The 13,764-nt window shown below is 40.4% G+C and overlaps 1 protein-coding gene across 10 annotated transcripts in view; it reads left to right on the forward strand.

Moving 5' to 3' along the window:
• CRPPA (CDP-L-ribitol pyrophosphorylase A) overlaps positions 1–8,067 on the forward strand; it is a 222,658-nt gene extending 214,591 nt beyond the window's left edge. For 5 of the 10 annotated variants that reach the window (XM_059728956.1, XM_059728955.1, XM_059728957.1 and 2 more), the window contains one exon: positions 17–4,749. In XM_059728956.1, the coding sequence (XP_059584939.1) occupies positions 17–127 (111 nt within the window). In that variant the 3' untranslated portion in view covers positions 128–4,749. Of the gene's footprint in view, positions 1–16 lie in introns of all 10 variants that reach the window. The other 5 variants (XM_019497801.2, XM_019497805.2, XM_006278784.4 and 2 more) reach the window with 2 other exon arrangements.
• Positions 8,068–13,764: the final 5,697 nt, after the last annotated feature.

The raw sequence follows: 13,764 nt of genomic DNA on the forward strand, positions 1-13,764 counted from the left end.
GATTTCTTCACAAAAGGGTAGCAAGGACTTGCAAGGCCTGGGATATTTGATACAACATTGTTCAACAGAGAAGAGGCACAGATATCAAAATGGGACCCGATCAGTAAAAGAAGGGACAACAATATGAGTAATGAGACTGTCCTTTACCAAGACAGATATTTCTGAGGTACATCAGACTACGTGCTCCATCAGCTTCTTGAGGTTTATAATAAATTCCCCATAACAATGATAACAGTTTCCTGTATTATATTTCTTACATGTTATTTAAAAAAATCTGCAACTAGTTATGGTCAAAGACAGGATACCAGACTAGATAGACTGATGTTCTGATGGCAGATCATTGTTCCTATCATCCTTAAAGAGTAATTAAAAAACAAACAAACAATAGGCTAATGTCATATTAGAAAGATTCAGTAGATTTCCTCAACAATTACAGTTTAAATTATTAGAAGTTAAAAAAAGAAAGAAAGATAAATTAACTGACTTTATCTGTATCATAGAATTGTAGAAAATTAGGGTTGGAAGGGACCTCAGGAGGTCATCTAGTCCAACCCCCTGCTCAAAGCAGGAGCATCCCCCACTACATCATCCCAGCCAAGGCTTTGTCTAGCTGGGTCTCAAAAACATCAAAGGATGGAGATTCTACAACCACCCTGGGTAACCTGTTCCAGTGCTTTATTACCTTCCCAGTGACAGTTTTTCCTAATATCTAGCCTAAATTTCTCTTGCTTCCCTTGCTTTTGAAGCAGTTCCTTTGCAACTTGAGACTATTGTTCCTTGTTCTGTCATCTGCCACCAGTGAGAACAGTCTAGCTCCATCCTTTTTGGGGCCACCCTTCAGGTAGTTGAAGGCTGCTATTAAATTCCCCTTTAAGTCTTCTCTTCTCTAGGCTAAATTAGCCCAGTTCCCACAGCCTCTCTTCATGGGTCATGTGCCCCAGCCCCCTAACCATTTTTCTTGCCCTCCACGGGACTCTCTCCAACTTGTCCACATCCTTTGTGTAGTGGGGGCCCCACAACTGAACACAGTACTCCAGGACTAGTGAGGCCACATCTGAATAGATAGGAATAATCACTTCCCTTGATCTGCTGGCAACACTTCTACTAATGCAGCCCAGTATGCTGTTAGCCTTCTTGGTGACAAGGGCACATTGTTGGTTCATATTCAGCTTATTATCCACTGTAACTCCTAGGTCCTTTTTTGCAGAGCTGCTGCCCAGCCAGTCAGCCCCCGGCCTGTACTGGTGCATGGGATTGTTCTGTTCTAAGTACATATAATGTATACATTAAATACCAATATGTATTATACTTTCTTGTCTCTCTCTTCTACTGGACAAATGAAAACAGACAAGCCAGTTTCTAATCAGTTTCTGTTTCAGCAACCTCTACTCAGCATAGTGCCATAGCATGTGTGGATTGCAAGTATAAGAGAGAGCGTGTATAATGTAAGAGGGTTTTTTGGTTTTATTTTTGGAAAAGTCTCTTTGACAATTTGAAAATAATCATTAAAATCTTGTAATTAGTTTTAGGTTTGGTGAAAACTTTTTACTAAAGCTGACTTTTCAACTGAATTGAATCCCACAGAGTCATTTTAAATCTCTTCCTTTAAAATAGTGGAAGCTAAATTTCCTTGTGTTGCTTCCTTTCATGTTCAAAAACTTGAAGAATTTATTACTACACAGGAATGTGTATAAATGATGTGGAAAGATTTATTAGGAGAAACAGTAAGAGCATTCCTGGCCAGGTGGATTTTTCCCCCTCGCCCCATTTTTTTTCCTTTTTTTGAAAAGAAGAAAAAAGTATACAGCTTCAGCCAACTTCAGATATGGCTAGAAGCCCATTTGGAAAACATAACATCTGTAGTTGTGAAAGACTTCCCAAACAGCTGCCCCAAATTAAATGAGAGTGGTCAGTCGAGAGGGGAAGCTGCTGCTGTGGGATTTCAAGAGTAGTGTAAATCACCAATTAAGCATTAATCACCATATGTTAATTATTTTTGTTCTTTATAATGTTAGACAAGCTACAAGCAAATACCATTGACTAATCTTCCTCCCATATCAAAAATGTCTAAAATGACTAAGGGCTTGCTTGGTATAAACTCTCACTGTTCCTCCATAGATGGAATTTTAGGGCATATTTTAGTCAGATCTAATCATCTGTATTTCCAAAACAACTAATGGGTTGGGCATAAACAGCATACTTTAACCTTCTGTTCCAGTTGCACCAACCTCCTCTGCTGTACCATTATTTTCTTAAAGGAGAAAGTTAGTAAGCTTCTCCACTGCTAATCTAATAACTTATTTTTTTCCCATTGTTACTCAGGAAGACACCCAACCTCTAACTCCTTTATTTCTACTCCATATTGTAGGCTTTCTCCTTATACAACATTTGATGTTACCTTCATCTTTAACTAACTTTTACATTGCCCTTTACTCCTATATTTGTTCCTTTAATTAAGCATTTTCAGTCAGCATCTGCTCTTTTGATTTTTATTAGGAGCCTTGCATATCTGAGTGTTCTTCTGTTACTTAACAGAAATTGCTTCTACTAAATATTTTGTGCCTCACTATATCTATCAACATCTACCCTATGCGGAGGCAGAAGCTGCATAAACGCATTCAGATAATCTGGGGGAATTCTCTTGAGTTTGTTCTCTTGGTAAAGAATCTTACCTTTATTCTGCTGTGAGTACAGAACTGAAGAGTGGCCCTGAAGAGTGGAGGGCTTGCAGTGCTGACACTGCAGTTAGGGGCCCATGGTCATCCCATGTTTCCCTGCAGTACGATATGGGGATTGCGAGGGGGGTGAGTTCTGCTTCCTACTGAAGGAGCAGAGTCCAGAGTGACACACTGACTCCCAAGCTAGAGACAGGCATTACACACAAACAAGTTTAAGTGATCAGAAACTGGGTTAAACCTGTAACATAACAGATGTTCAGTGCACATAAACTGGTTTGAAAATGGCTGAAACTGATTTGAGATAAACCTGGTTAGATGAACTTAATGGATTTGGCTCAAACCGGTTTATGCAGTGTCTGTCTCAGACCCCTTGCTGGTTTAAGATAAACCAGAGTTCCCCAGCATCCCGGCATGCTCTCTGGGCTGGGCAGGGCTCTCTGCTCCACAGCAGAGCTGGCCTCTCGCCTCTACTCTGTGGCTGCAGCTCTGGCAGAGACTTGCAGACACAGCAACGTCTGCCTGGTTTCCTCCTGCATTCCCCCTACTTTTCCCCTCTCCTCCCCACTCCCTACTAAGCAGGGATGCCCCCGCATCCCCTCTGCCTTACGCAGACACCTCAGCATTAGCTAGCAGATGACATGCTGGCTACTACGGTCCATGCTGTGGCAGACAGCAGTCAGTTTAGGACTTTTTGGAACTAATCAAAGCTCAGCTAGTAAAGTCCCTCGTTCCTTCTTTGTTTAAGAAGAGTTTGAACCAACGAGAGAGGCTGTTTGTTTTCTGATGGGATGATAAATGCTGATAACAGAGCTGATAAATGCTTTGTTATCAAGGAGGTGGGGGGACCCCTCCTTAATCCTGCCGGAGCCTAGCCATGCCCCCTCAGCTCAGACCTGTGCAAGGGAAGGGAGGGATGTTCTAGCGCCACCCAGCTTCTAGCCTGAGCCACTGCAGGCATCTGCCTCGTTTCTGGGATGTCTGTGCAGTTTCAAAGTGATTCAGCCTAGCCAGGTTAGATTAACCTGCAAAGATTGAATCAAGTCAGGCTCAGGCTTTTTGAATGTCTGTCCCTAGCCCCAGGGGGAGATGCTGAAGGAGTGTGTTCTCTTCTGAGAGAAGCCACGGCATGTACAAACATTTGCTTTCCCAGTAGAAACACTGTACACCTGTGTTGTCTCTACATCTGTACATGTGTGTTTTCTCCTGGGATTGTGGGAAGTCTCCCAGGACAAAATGAATAGCACAGATAGTATTTGTCTATATGTGCATGTCATTTTGGAAATTGTAAAGCTCACATGCCGTCCGTTGGAAAATCTGATCTGCTTGTACCATGTCTTATCTGTAATTGGCTTTTTTACTTCTCTAGCAAGAGTACACCTGCTGCTTAGAGTGTTTTAGACGAAGACTGGCCCATACCACTAATACACAGATCAGTTAGACTTCAATGGGCTTTAAGTTCTTTGCTGACTAAGGATGGATTTATACATTTGATTAAGTACATGCTTAAATGTTTTCCTTTAGAGGAGCTTACATTTTGATCCAGATTTCTCAAAGCCAAGTTTGAGGGTGTAAAGATCATAGATTTTGATTCTGCTTGTTTTGAAACCCCTTGTAGGATCTGGACTAGTACTCAGGTTTCAAATACAGTTTGAGTGGAATGACTCTATTTTAAGCCACGGTTTTGTTTTGGTCATTTCTGAAATGAGAGTATTCAGCATCAATACCTTGAAATAATTAAAATGTATTCCACATCTATTTCTTAAATTCTGTTTCTGCCTACAGTTTTTTATTTTGAATGGATTGGGAGTTTTATACTGGTATGGAAAATTGTATTCTAAAAAGCATAGATTTTTCTGAAAGTTTTGGTATTAGTAAAACAATATAGCTTCCCCTTGTTTCAGACATCATAATATAATTGTGTTTTGTTAAAAATGGATTAGCATAGGTTTTTGGTTTTTTTCAAGTTTGCTCACGTTTTCCCTTTTTTATTTCAGGATGATCCACAGCTTCAGGAGACTGTAAATTCTGCTGCTACCATTATCTCCGCATTAATAAAGGACAGAAACCCTGAGCTGATTGGCCAGTTGTTGGTAGCATGAATACATAAAACCTATGTAGTTGTTGGAAGTATTTCTATTTTATTATGCATTGACAAAAATTCACAAAACACATTATTCATGATGAAACAGTGGACATAGAAAGTTTGCTAACAGACTTATTTATTGTCAACATAATTTTGGTAGTTAAAATGTATTTCTAACATTGACAATTTAAAGGAAACAGACGTTGTGTGTGGTATACTGAGTGTTATATTTTGACATAGTGTTTTGAGGTACCTGCAAGATTCTAAATGTTTCCAGAAAGTACACATGGGTCACCTTAGCATTCAAGCAAAGTACAATTTTTTCTTTGACTAGATAACATATATGTTGTTCTTTAAGATCTGCATTAATAAAGTTCTCTGTCAGTGAATATGATCTTAAAGCACAGCTGTTGGTCTCTACATGAAAATTAGTACATTTTATCCAGGCAAGGTTCTTTGAGTAGATGTGATATCTTTTATTAGACCAACAGAGTAATTGGAAAAAAGTTCTTAGCAAGCTTTTGTCCGCATTCACCCTTCATTAGGCATGGGGAGTCTCTGCTGTTTGGAGACTCCAAGAAATGAGAGAAGCTAAAAGTGTGGCAAGATGTCACTGAGAATGTAAATAGGTAGAAGTTAGAAAAACAAAAAGGTAAAGCAGAGAGGGGAGGGGAAAGAGAGCAGGGATAAAAGCTAAAGGGGGGGGGAAAGCTAAAGGGGGACATTACCATGATAGAATACAAGGTGGAAAAGAGGCTGTCAGTGAAAAAGAAAATAGTTGGAGATCAGGAAAACAGGAATGAGAGAATCTCAAAGTGTGAGAGGACGTAGTCTCTGATTTCCACCAAAAATTCAACAATCATCACCCCTCTGTCAGACCATTGCTTGAATACTCTAACACCAGCATTTCCTTTTTGGACACCATGATCAATACCCAACATGGTAAAATTCAAACCACTATATATAAGAAACCCATGGAGCAACATACATATCTACACAGAAACAGCAATCACCCTAAACACACCAACAAAACTGTAATATACAGCCAAACTCTCCAATACCACCGCATTTGCAGTGAGGAGAATACTTGTGACTGCCACCTCACGAATCTCAAAAGGGCCACTCATCCAGAGAGATAGATCACGCTTTTGAATGAGCCACCCGGATACCGCATGAAGATTTGCTGCAGTACAAAAAACATCCCCACAAACTACACACCATTAGTTATGACATATCACCCTTCCCTGGAATCTACATGGAAAATCCTCAAACAATTGCAACCCATACTGGAAGAAGACCCCTCTGTTAAAGAGATCTTCCCAGAACCACCCATCCTAGCCTTCAAACAAGCACGAAACCTTGCTAACCTCATCATCAGAAGCAAACTCCGTATGACCCAAACCACACTGAATAAATCCAGACCATGCCAGCAGGACAAGAAATGCAAAACCTGCCAACATATCTCAACCAACCCCACTATAACTACACCCCACAAGAGAGCCATCACCATTCCTAGATCCTACACCTGCACCTCCGGAAATGTTATATATCTCATCCAGTGCACCAAATGCCCTGATGGAAAATACATTGGAGAAACCATACAACAACTGTACACCAGAATGAATGCACACCGAAAATCTATCAAAGGCAAGAATACCCAACTACCTGTGGGGGCACACTTCTCACAGGACAATCACTCACCTTCCATAGACGAGCCTACAAACTTCACTTAATAAATCTACCGGATACAAAAAATCATGGACTCAATATAGACATTGGTTTTATGACACATTACAACCTGCCTGACATCTGATTCACCAGGTGCCTTTGCCTTACATGACTTCTTCTTTCCCCGCACCTTTTCTCCCCTCCCTACTTTTCTGCCCTTTATGTCTCTAATTTCCTACTATTTCATTCTGCATTGAGAGCCTCTTTCTTACCCTGTATTATTACCTCTGTAATGTTTTCCTTAGGCCTTTTTCTTCCTGGTTTCTTCCCCCTTCCTCTCCTGCATAACATTTTGTTTTTCCTTTCTACCTATTTATATTTTCTTCCTTTGGTCTTTGAGCTTGGTCTGTGAGGAGATGCTCTTAAGATACAGGATGAAATACTCTGTTTCAAGATGTTGATTCCATGATTTCTACTATTACAAGTTACAAAAATGAATTATGAATGGCCTGTCGTAAATCCAAAACATTTTCTTTCATTGCAGGTATTATCTTCTCAATATGGCTAACTGCGCTTCTACAGTCAATGCCATGTTTCCTTTGCTTCTCTCCCCTCTCAAATTATCACATAGTAATAACAATATATTAAAATATCAATAATGTATTATATATTAATATTGTACCTTGAATATACATTTGTTTTGTATGTCTACAAATATGTAGACTAATCAAACAAATGAGAAACTGAGGACCTTACCTTAAAAAAAAAAAAAAAAAATTCAAGAGGGCGGCTTATGAATAAGCTTCTTGAATTTTACTGGCATAAGTAGATTGAGTGGTACAGTATTTTATCTCCTAGGCTTGTAAAAGATATCATGAAAGCTATTGGTTAGATTTTTTTTTCTTATTTGACTGCTTCTTTCCTTTAAGGCAGAGCTGTCCAACTGACAGCTTATAGGCTGCATTTAGCCTGCCAAGGGGTTACCATGTAGCCCCTGGGATCCTGCCGAGCCACCACACCCCCATAGCTCATGCTGCTGTGGTAGCCAGGGTCTCTAGGCTCCCCACTTCCTCTTCTGGTTCCTTCCCCTGCTTCTGGGGGCAGGTCAGTGGGAAGGCACCATCTATGCATGGCAGGAGGGAGAGCCAGGATGCCCCCCTCTACCCTTTCCCCCACAGCAAGAGATGGGTCGGGATGTCCAGGCTGCACATCCAGCCGTGAGGTTATACTGCTCATGCTTCACGCAGGGCCAGAACACCTGAGCTGCTTGCTCTGCCTGCGTGGCAGGGAGTGGGGGGGGTAAAGGAGATCCTGGCTGATGACTTGGCAGAGAGGACCTGGGATTTGTGGCCTGTGCAGCATGCAGCTCCCAGGGTCTGCAACCTACATGATGTGCGGCCCCTCACTGTCCAGAAATTGAACGTTCCTGTTTTAAGATTTAAAAAAATGCTAAAGCAAAATCCATGATGAGTTCCTCCAGAGACAGATGTGGGAGAAAACAAAAATCTTTTGTTTTATTCTACAGTATTTACATCCACGTTCCTTCAATTAGAGCCCTGAAGTCAACAAGCTGACTTTCATGAACAAAAAATAATTTTTGTTTGCATAATAAACCAAAACGTTTCCTCTTTTGGTTTACTCAGTTGTGTTTTTTCATTGAACTCTATTTAAGCAGGTTTTGATGCAAGTGAAAATACCTCATGCAATGAATTGCTATAATGGAAAATGATTTTTTTTTCAGCCTGTTTGGGAACATCTCTTAAAAAGAAACATGCACGAAATAAATGAAGTTTCAAGTTATTAGTATAGGTTGAATAGTTATTTAAACTAAAATAGAGGATAAATAACAAACTTCACCTACATGCTGTTAATTCACTATATGATTGCTGTTCTTTCTTTGTAATAATCTTTTAAAGCAATCCATAAACACCTAGGCCAAGTTCTGTTCCACCTATTAAATACATAAATAGACTTAGGTGCCTAACAGCAATACTGCTTGAGTCCCTGAGAAATGGTTAATTCAAGAGGTGAGCAGATCCTCATCCTCCCTGTTTTTCTGACTGGGTTTTAATGCAAGAACAGATGCATTCAGGGATTTTCAACACTGGACAGAATTCCACTTAGATGCCAATGGGTGAAATGACCCTTAGAGATCTAGCATGTAGGAAGTAACAATTATGAAATAAGAGCTATTAAAACAGGCTGTAAAATGGTAATCTACAATAGTGAAGAATGAAAGAGTGAAATTAATGCTAACAAGTGACCGAAAAAATCCAAGTGGCTTTCTTCCATCTATGTTAACACCTACAATATGAGTAGAATTTCACATGAAATTAAGAAACTGAGTTTTTTTAATCTGCAGTTCTCAAACAATTTTATACATAATAAACTTGACATCTGCCACAGCATTGCGGGTGGCTTTGCCAAGGTATGTAGCTGAAGTTTTTTATGCAAATTGCCTAGTGAGACATGCGTACTCATTATGTTGCTTAAAATTATTTGATCAGTATCTCTTCGGGTGAGATGCCTAGATGGACTGACTTAAGATACCTTGGCTGGGTAATACCACATATCCAGGGGCCCAACAGCTATGATGAAAATGATAGATTGTTTGTTCAACTGCCATCTTGTAGCTTTCTCTTATCCAATTTCCTCCAATCCATATCTTATTTATCTCATCTACCTATTCTGCCTTGTCTATCAGACTCTGAGGTCTTCAAAGCAGGGAGTACTGTTTCCAACAGATTTGTATGGTGCCTAGCAGTATTTTGACCTGCTTGGCTTCTAGGTGCTACTGCAATATAAATATTAAACATGAATTAATAACAATAGTAAATTAAATGCCAATTCTGTGCCAGGGCTGAATAGGGCCCTTGTTCATAAAGTTTTTTCCAGCCTCAGATAGCATGGTACTTTGTAATACATTCATCTCCCTGTAAATTAAATTACATAATACAACTTTACCTTAAACGTCACCTTTCTCTTATCCTTTCAGGTATGCGGTACATTAAAACACTTTGCAGAGTTAAATCTGTTACAAAGAGAAAGAAGCAAAAGGTTATGACATTTGAAATGAGGGAAAGGCAGTTAGACAGGTACAAGTAAAATTCTTCAGATGGCAGATGCTGCAGGGATGAAGGCCCCCTTGAATATTAATTCATGTTAAATTTTTTTCAGTCTTAGCCTTAGTTTGATTATTATATGCTGGCAGTTGTGGGTAGTTACCTAGTCCAGTAGAGCTGTGCAAGGTGTGTAGCTCTAGTGGTTAATCTCCTTTCTTTACCGCCCTGAGTCTCTTCCTCTTTCTTAACGTGTCCTCCTTCACTCTATTTCATATCACCTGATTTTCATCCTTCTGGTAATCACTCATTTCAAATCTCCTTTCTTTTCCTCCATTTGCAAGTTTTCCACTCTTTTCTTTCCCTCTACCACTCTGTTTCTCCCTCTATTCTCTCCATCACTTCTCTGTCTCTAGTACTTCTTTCTCTCCTTGTTTGTCACTCTTCTTGTCCTCCCAGCCCACCATCGTTGAAAGAGACAACTCTCTCTTCAAAACCAGGCCGTGGTCTGGCATAAGTAAGCCTTCCTTGGCTCCTGGATCAAGAACTGAGGCATTTGGTCTTTGGCATCTCTGTGCTCCTCACAGCTGGGGCTGAGAGCAGATGTCACTTCCATTGCCAGCTGAGCACAGATGAGTAGCAGCTGCCTGAGGGGATAGACCTCCTCCATGGACAGCTGTTGGGACCAATACTGAACATCACTAATTAACTGAGTGAAGCCTCAATCAAGAGCCCCACTTTGCCTGGGACAGTCTCCTTCTAGGTCAGATTGGCTAAAATATCCAGCCTTATGTAAATCTAAGTAACTAAAATAAACAGATTTTCAAAGGTGAGCGGACATAAGCATGTTCAGAATTCAGGTACAATCGGCAGTTTTGGGGTTTGGAAAAAAATATGTTTCGACTTGTACACAACCAATCATTCAGGTGTCATTCAGAGACTATACACATGGAACCCCACAGTGCTATGTCAGCAGTACTCCAGAGCAAAACCACATTTAGGGCCTGATCCAAAACCCATCACAATCAACAGAATAAGTTGCTTACAGTGTCCTCAAGTATACATTGCATCTGTGCTCTCCTGCTATATTTAGTTATCACTACATATAACCATGTTATTGATGCTGTTAACTGTGCTGCATCTTGAGCTGTTTGCTTATACCACAGCCAAATATTGGAGAGTTGAGTAGGGAGGCACTTGATGCATAATACTATTTCTGACACTGATAAGGACCTTCTTCAGAAATAGCTATGTGCATAAGTAAAGGAAAAGAAGATTATACATTATAAAGCTCTCCAGAACTCCAGTTTACTTATCACGTGCAGTGTTTATAGCCTATGCACTGAAATGACCTAGGTTCTTGTGTGCACTGAAATATAAGCCTCTGTGAAAATGATCTTTCTAAAACTGCCCAGGAAACTGAACTACATTCTAATACAGTAAATCAGGGAAAGAAAAGGCAGGAAGGAAACTAAATGTCTAAAAGATATTTTGGGAGTGGCTGCTTAGCACCAAATCAAAGAACTCCTATTATGATGGGTATTTAAACAAAAGCTTCATAATGCCTTGAGTGCACAATACAAAAGCCATTTTACCTCTCCCTGTTTAAAAAACAACTGCTTTCCTTATTTAATCCCACTTTTTTAATGTTCACCTTTGTGTTAGCAGCTACACAGAAATTGAAGATGCAGGATTTATTCAAAGCTTCACAATACCTGGGCATGATTGCTTCCTCTTGTTAAGAGTACAAATTCCAGTGGCAGCAAAGCACCATCTGGTGGTGCCTGATGGACTTCTTAAAAATTCCTATCTGAGGTCAATTCAAAGACAAATACTGCTAAGAAACTGTTTTAATTTCAAACTTAATTGATTTCCAATCCCTTTTCTCTCTAATAGCTGATTAGTGAGAAATAGGCGTACTGATATAAGCAAGAAGATCAAGTCTGAATCTGTGAAACCTGAAAATACTGAGGAGTGGGATGTACGTATGTATTTTATTTGATTTTCCCAACAAAGGCTCAGAGCAGTTTACAAAAGAGGACATAATTTATAAAACAAAAGAACGAGCAAGAGAACAAAATTTAAAAGGGAAACTTGAACATCAATATAAAAGAGGACCCCCAAGAAACATTCCAGCCTAGCTTTCTTTGCTAAACACTTGTAAATCTTTTAGGCTGCAACTTTGTCAATTAATCCTCAGTAACTAATCATGAAAAAAGAAAAATACAATAAGTTAAGAAGATCCTTGTGTACAAAGGAGGATGGTACATTAGCTCCTCAACCTTACTAGGCTGCTTTGTGGGAACAAGCTGCCAGCTAATAAACCATCCATGAGGATGGACATAAGTGCAATGGTCATTTGCTATGATACAATGGAGTAACCTTGCTGACAATATATGCTTTGAGTTAAATTCTCTGCAATTCACATTTTCATGCAGACTCCTGGTTTCTGTGAGTTTGTGTCCTGCATATTACATGCTGCAGGCTTACACAAATTACCAAACCTGGCCAAAATGCCCAAACAATGTCCGATTCATAATTGGGCTCATGTTCAATACCTTAAATAGCAGTTCATGCAAAAATCAGCCTGGGATTCTTAAATTTGAATCCAAGTTCACTGAAAAGTTTATGAGCAGCAGAAAAGCATTAGAAAAACAGCTGAACTGTGAAGCACTGTATGGTATAAATGGCATTACATGTTGCTGGAAATTGGTGAATTTCAAATTGCCATTAATGGCCACATCTACACGAAACACTGAGTGTGCAGTAACTGGAGTTACTGTACAGTAGTGTCACCAAATGGCTTTTTTGTGACACTGACTCTGCAGTAACCCAAGACTACTGTGTAGTAGTGTCGCATCATGCTTGCTGCCACGCAACACTACTGTGCAGTAGTCACAGGCTAGTGCACAGTAAGCATCTCATGTAGACATGGACATAGTATCTCTGAAATTACTTCTGCCAACTCTTTCAGGTCTCTACCATCTGTATCAAGAAGTACCCTAGGACTCATCACATCTGGCCCTGATGACTTGAAAGCATCTCGCTTTTCTAAATAATCCCTAACCTGATCTGCCACTACTCTAGGCTGTTTTATTTTCTTCCCTATGTTTGCTGCCAACTGCATTGATCATCTGGTAGCTGACCCTATTTGTGAAGACTGAAGTAAAAAAAAGCCAGTAGCATAACTAAGGCAGGGTAAGTGGGATTGCTCTGGACACCAACTTGATGGAGGAGGCAGACAAAAATACTGCTGCCACAGCCATGTGATCATGCTAGTGGCATTACAGCAACCTGCGGTTGCCATTGCCCCCATGTGTCAGCTGCCCTGGCCACAGCTCCCCTGGCATTGCTATACCTCTGGAAAAGGCGTTTAGTAGTGCAGCCTTCTCTGCCTCATCTGGAACTAGATTGCCTTCTGAATTCCATAAGGGCCTACAGTTTGTTTGGTCTTCCTCTTCCTCTTAACATACTTGTAGAATTCCTTTTATATCCCTTGCCAGCTGTATCTGAAATCATGCCTTGGCCTTCCTAATTTACTCTTTATATGCCCATGCAATACTCCTATACTCTTCCCTAGTAATATGATCAAGGTTCCACTTAGTGTGGAAATCATAGCAAATGACCATTGCACTTAGATTGCTGTCTAGCCAGGCTAGTCTCCTGTTTTACTTCTCATTTTTTCATTGCATCAGGATAGTTTGTTCCTGCTCCCTTAAGAGGGCTTTCTTAAAGTACAGGCAGTTCTCCTAGACTCCTATTCCCCTCAGGCCTGCATCCAGGTCTCTGAGTTTGTTAAAGTCTGGTTTTCTGAAGTCCAGTGTCTTTATTCAGCTGCTCTCCTTCCTGCCTCCCTTTAGGATCTTAATTTTGTGGTCACTGCCACCCAAGGTACCTTCCACCTTCATATTCCAACCAATTCCTCCTTGTCTGTGAATAGGAAATCAAGAGGAGCTTCCTCCTAGTTGGTTCCTCTACCGTATCAAAGTTACTGTACCTGTATCAGAAACGTATCCTTAATACATTTGAAGAATTAGCTGGACTGCTGATGCACTGCTGTTTCCCTTCTATCAAATGTCATGATAATTACATTCCACCATGAGCAACAAGTCCTGCAGTCCGGCAGCAAAGCTTTCATCAGTTGTTTAAAGAAGGGCTTGTCCGCCTCCTCCTCTTGATGGCCTATATGCCCCATATGACATCTCCCCCATGTTGCTTTCCCTTCTGACCGTTACCCAGAGACTTTCAATTGGCCTACCTTCCACTTCATACTGTA

Source organism: Alligator mississippiensis, chromosome 5, assembly GCF_030867095.1.
Source record: "Alligator mississippiensis isolate rAllMis1 chromosome 5, rAllMis1, whole genome shotgun sequence".
Taxonomy (NCBI): Eukaryota; Metazoa; Chordata; order Crocodylia; family Alligatoridae; genus Alligator; species Alligator mississippiensis.